The sequence below is a fragment of the Microtus oregoni genome, unplaced genomic scaffold (genome assembly GCF_018167655.1).
Source record: "Microtus oregoni isolate MIOR12 unplaced genomic scaffold, Mior012 000006F_ref0000085, whole genome shotgun sequence".
Classification (NCBI taxonomy): Eukaryota; Metazoa; Chordata; class Mammalia; order Rodentia; family Cricetidae; genus Microtus; species Microtus oregoni.
The window spans coordinates 59275616-59279490 of record NW_024543065.1 but is presented as its reverse complement, the minus strand read 5'-3'; the positions used below and the strand labels follow the sequence as shown (position 1 = coordinate 59279490).

The 3875-nt window shown below is 50.0% G+C and overlaps 1 protein-coding gene across 1 annotated transcript; it reads left to right on the top strand.

The window, feature by feature from the left end:
• Nucleotides 1–1625: 1625 nt before the first annotated feature.
• On the top strand, nucleotides 1626–3538 carry LOC121450156 (androgen-binding protein homolog). The gene is made up of 3 exons (XM_041654946.1): nucleotides 1626–1686; nucleotides 2133–2314; nucleotides 3316–3538. Exons 1-3 carry the CDS (start codon nucleotides 1626–1628, stop codon nucleotides 3415–3417), a joined length of 345 nt encoding a protein of 114 aa, XP_041510880.1. The 3' UTR covers nucleotides 3418–3538.
• Nucleotides 3539–3875: the final 337 nt, after the last annotated feature.

The window sequence follows — 3875 nt, the reverse complement described above, 5'->3', positions numbered from 1 at the left end:
TCTCCTCATGTTCCTATTTGTGTGCATGTGTGTGTGTGTGTGTGTTTGTGTTTATGTATGTGTGTGTATGTTAGAGTACAATTGCATGAGTTAGTTCTCTTCTCCAACCATGTGGGTTCTGGGATTTGAACCCAGGTCAGCAGGCTTAGCAGCAAGCACCTTTAATCACTGAGCTATCTCAACTGCCTCCCACCCTACTGTGTTAGATGAGGTCTGTTATTGAACCTGGAGCTCCCATGGCATTGGTGGAGCCACCACACTCAGCTCTTTACAGCGTCCTGGGGATCTGAACTCACATCCTTAGGCTTGCATAATGAGCACTTGCCCACTGAGCCATCTCCTTAGTCACTCCATTTTTGTGTGGGAGGCAGTGGATTAACTTTAGGGCTTTGCACATGCTAAGAAACACTCTACTACTGTGTTAGTGAGCTAGTGACAAAACCAGGATAAGAAGCAGCTTTCTGCTTACAGTTTGCAGGGAAACCGTCCATGAAGTTGGGGCAGGCATGGTGCAGGAAATGGACATGCCTTATCACATCTACAGTCAGGAAGTAGAGAGACGTGAATGCCCCGCTCGCTTTCTCCTTTCCACTCAGTCTTTTATTCAAGTCCACGCTGCCCACATAAAGTCATATATCAGTTAACTTAGCCTAAACACTACCAAACAGAGAGCTTTGTTTCCATGGTGATTGTGAGTCCAGTCAGGATGACCATCAGGATTACCCCTCACACACAGTAAGCTTACTGCCTCAGGAAATGATTAACACGAACCCAGCCAACAACGTCATTTGTGCCATAAACGTCATTCTGAGGGTAGTAGGTTGAACTGAACTTGAGAGAGTCCACACACACAGCACTGCCTGGGGACAGTGGAGCACTCTAGTTTATACACGGCCAGTCCACAGTGGCCTGTGGGGCTGTGGACAATGGAGAGTTCATGGTACATGGATGAATCCCTCCCTCTACTGCGAGCTGCTGTAACCGCATTGACTCTACTGATTAGACCTCTTTGAGGCCTGCTTACTGGTAGATGTGAGACAGACATGAACAGGATGACAGGGATGAGCTCCTAGGGAAGGGAGGGGAAATTTGCAGCATGATGCAGTTGGTAGAACAAAATCCTCAAGCCTCTGAGGATCCACACATGACCAGGCAGATACAGTGTTCTGGGCAGTTGGCTGCCTACAGGAATAGAAACCTTCCTTGACCCCTGTGGTTTCTACCTCCGAGCTTGAGGAGGACATGCTTGGAGCCAGGAGAGGAAGCCCAGGTGACAACAGAGCCAGGACAATAGAGCATTTGGCTCAGCTCATAGCTGCTTACAAAGGTCAACTCTAACCACCTTCTGGCAAAGGTACAGCCACTCTGTACAGAAAGTGATCACACAGGATGTCTCCAGCCATTGGTTCTTCAGAGTGGGAGGGGCTGCTAAGCTCACTCCCCCATGCAAGTGGGAAGGGGATCCATAGGTGCCAGGTTCTTGCCCAAAGGCATTTGGAACTCCTGGAAAGCATGGTAAGGGTTGGGGTGGGGAAGGGAAGAGCAGGACTGGGCTCAGGGACACAGCAGTTTATAATGTAAGCAGGATATGCTCTGAGAAGAGCATTTAGCACTCACTCTACACCATGAAGGGGACGCTGCTTCTGCTGGCCTTGCTGGTGACCGGGGAGCTGGGCTTCCAGACAAGTGAGAACGGGAACAGATGGCCTTTCTGACCCTTGGTCACTCCATCTCCTTCCTTATGGATCTGTTTACAGATCTAGGGGTCCCCGGGAGGTCACTAGCCAGGAGTTTTTCTGAAGACCCTTGAAATATTCTCTTCAGGATTGTGACAGTTGGGATGGGCTGGATAGGGAGACGGCGGTGAGGTGGTGGTGATAAACCCTTAGTTGCATGTACAGCTGCAACTGGGTCATGTGTGGGATTTATTAGCAGGCCGGGATGTTCATACATGCCCTTTCTGCTGGTAGAGTGTGTCTATGGAAACTGTGTGCTGTATCTGGAAGACAGCAGCCTTTGGGAGGGCAGGACTGTGTGGAAGGCCAGTTAGGAAATTTGTAGAAGTGGCAAGAAACCCTGAGCCTCCAATTCTGCCAGCCTAACTTCTGTTAATGGTGTCCTTCTGTTTGTAGCGGAAGCATGCATCCCTTTATTTGAAGTCTTAACTCCAATGGCCTTTGGAAACAAGGAAATAATGAATGCCGTCCTTACCACGTTTGATGCTACTGACGGGGAGAGGAAGGGTTTTGAAAAGATCCAGGAATGCTACAATGAGGGAGGATTGAAAACCAAATTCCTGGATTCCACAGTTCTGGTAACTTCTTCCTTACCCTGATGCCCACATGCACCATATGGTGGAATTCTGTAAACAAATGATCCAAGCAGCCAGTCACGTGTGTCAGGGAATGGACACCAGAGCAAGGAAACATTGCCCACCCTAGCACATGTGCATGCAGCATGCTGGTCCACATCCAGTCTGTCTATGCAAGGTCCTGCAGAGCGCTCCCCCACAATGGGTGACTACCGGGTTCTCACCACAGCAGGGCAGGCAGGGGCACAGGAGAGTCCTTGGTTGGCTTCTGCACAGGGAGGACACCCTCAGCTCCACTTTCCTCTAAGGTTCCTGACCTCCTGCCAGGATCACCTTCTCTGGAGCTTCCCTTAACTCTTCTCTCCTGTCTCAGATGGAGCCCTCCTTCCACCGGCTTCCTCAGAGCCACAGCCAGAACCTCCCTCCATGGCTTAGATGCCACACCCACCACCTCAGAGAGTGCCTGCAGCTCCTCACCCCAGATGCTCCTGGTCTCTCTTAGTGTCTTATTTAAGCACAACTGGATTACAGAGATGCATGTTTAGAATATTGCATCCCTCACTCTCTGTTTCCAAAGTACTTTTAGTTTGGGTGTCAGGTCCTGCAAAACCACTGCACTCTCCAAGAAGGAATTTCTTTCAGCACATCCACACAGGGATGAATTACTAACTCGGCCATACAGCCAATGTGCTGACAGATGTACTGAGCTATGAGACATCATGAAAGCTGGAACTCAGCCATCTTGTCCCCTCTCCAGACCTAGCCCCCATCATGCCTTAGGGAACTTCTCTCTCCTCATCCCCGCCTGGCTAGGGTTGCTTTTCAAGACTCCTCCTGTCAGCTGTGGATGAGTTGGAGCTCCCTGGGACAGAGTCTGCTGCTGGAGCCCTGAATCGCTGCAGGAAATTTTCTCCCTGTGCAGAAGGAGGGGACTAGGGAGCCCTGCTGTGGTTCTGCTCCTTGACTTAACCACTTATGCCCCTTTCTGTCTTTTTGTTTTCCAGCAAACCATTACCCTCAGCCCACAATGCAGGAAATACTATACCATAGATACCATAGAAAAAATTAAGGCACTCCTTTCCAAATTTAACATCCCGGGAAAATGATGGCTGATCTGAGAGCCACCTTGCCGCCCTGTCCACTTTTCGTCCTGAAGCTGGAGTCCAAACACCTGACTGAAACTCCTTGTTCTGTCTTAATCTGATTCTAATAAACACCTGCAGCTCAGCTCTGGGTCCCATGTCTGTGTGTTGTGCAGGAGTCATGTGACATCTTCAGATACTGGAGTCAGCGAGAGAAATGACTTTTGTGGGCGCTCAGAGCAGAGCGACCACCTATGACTAGGCCAGTTGATCATGTGAAAGTCATTGCAGTCTTTTTGTTGCTATGTAGACCTGGGGTGGGGGCTTGAACTCAGAGATCCACCCAACCCTGCCTCCTAAGTGCTGGGATGAAAGGCATTTGCTCCCAGCATGTCAGGTTGACTGCAGCTTTGTGAGCTGGTAAGACAGAAGTTGTCTGAGGGTAGAGATAATGGGAGCAGCCACAGGCGTCACCAGGCTGC

Coding starts and splice junctions, on each gene's coding strand:
- LOC121450156 (XM_041654946.1), top strand. CDS start 1,626: ATGAAGGGGACGCTGCTTCTGCTGGCCTTGCTGGTGACCGGGGAGCTG. Junction 1,687..2,132: donor GGAGCTGGGCTTCCAGACAA/GTGAGAACGGGA, acceptor TTCTGTTTGTAG/CGGAAGCATGCATCCCTTTA. Junction 2,315..3,315: donor TCCTGGATTCCACAGTTCTG/GTAACTTCTTCC, acceptor TTTGTTTTCCAG/CAAACCATTACCCTCAGCCC.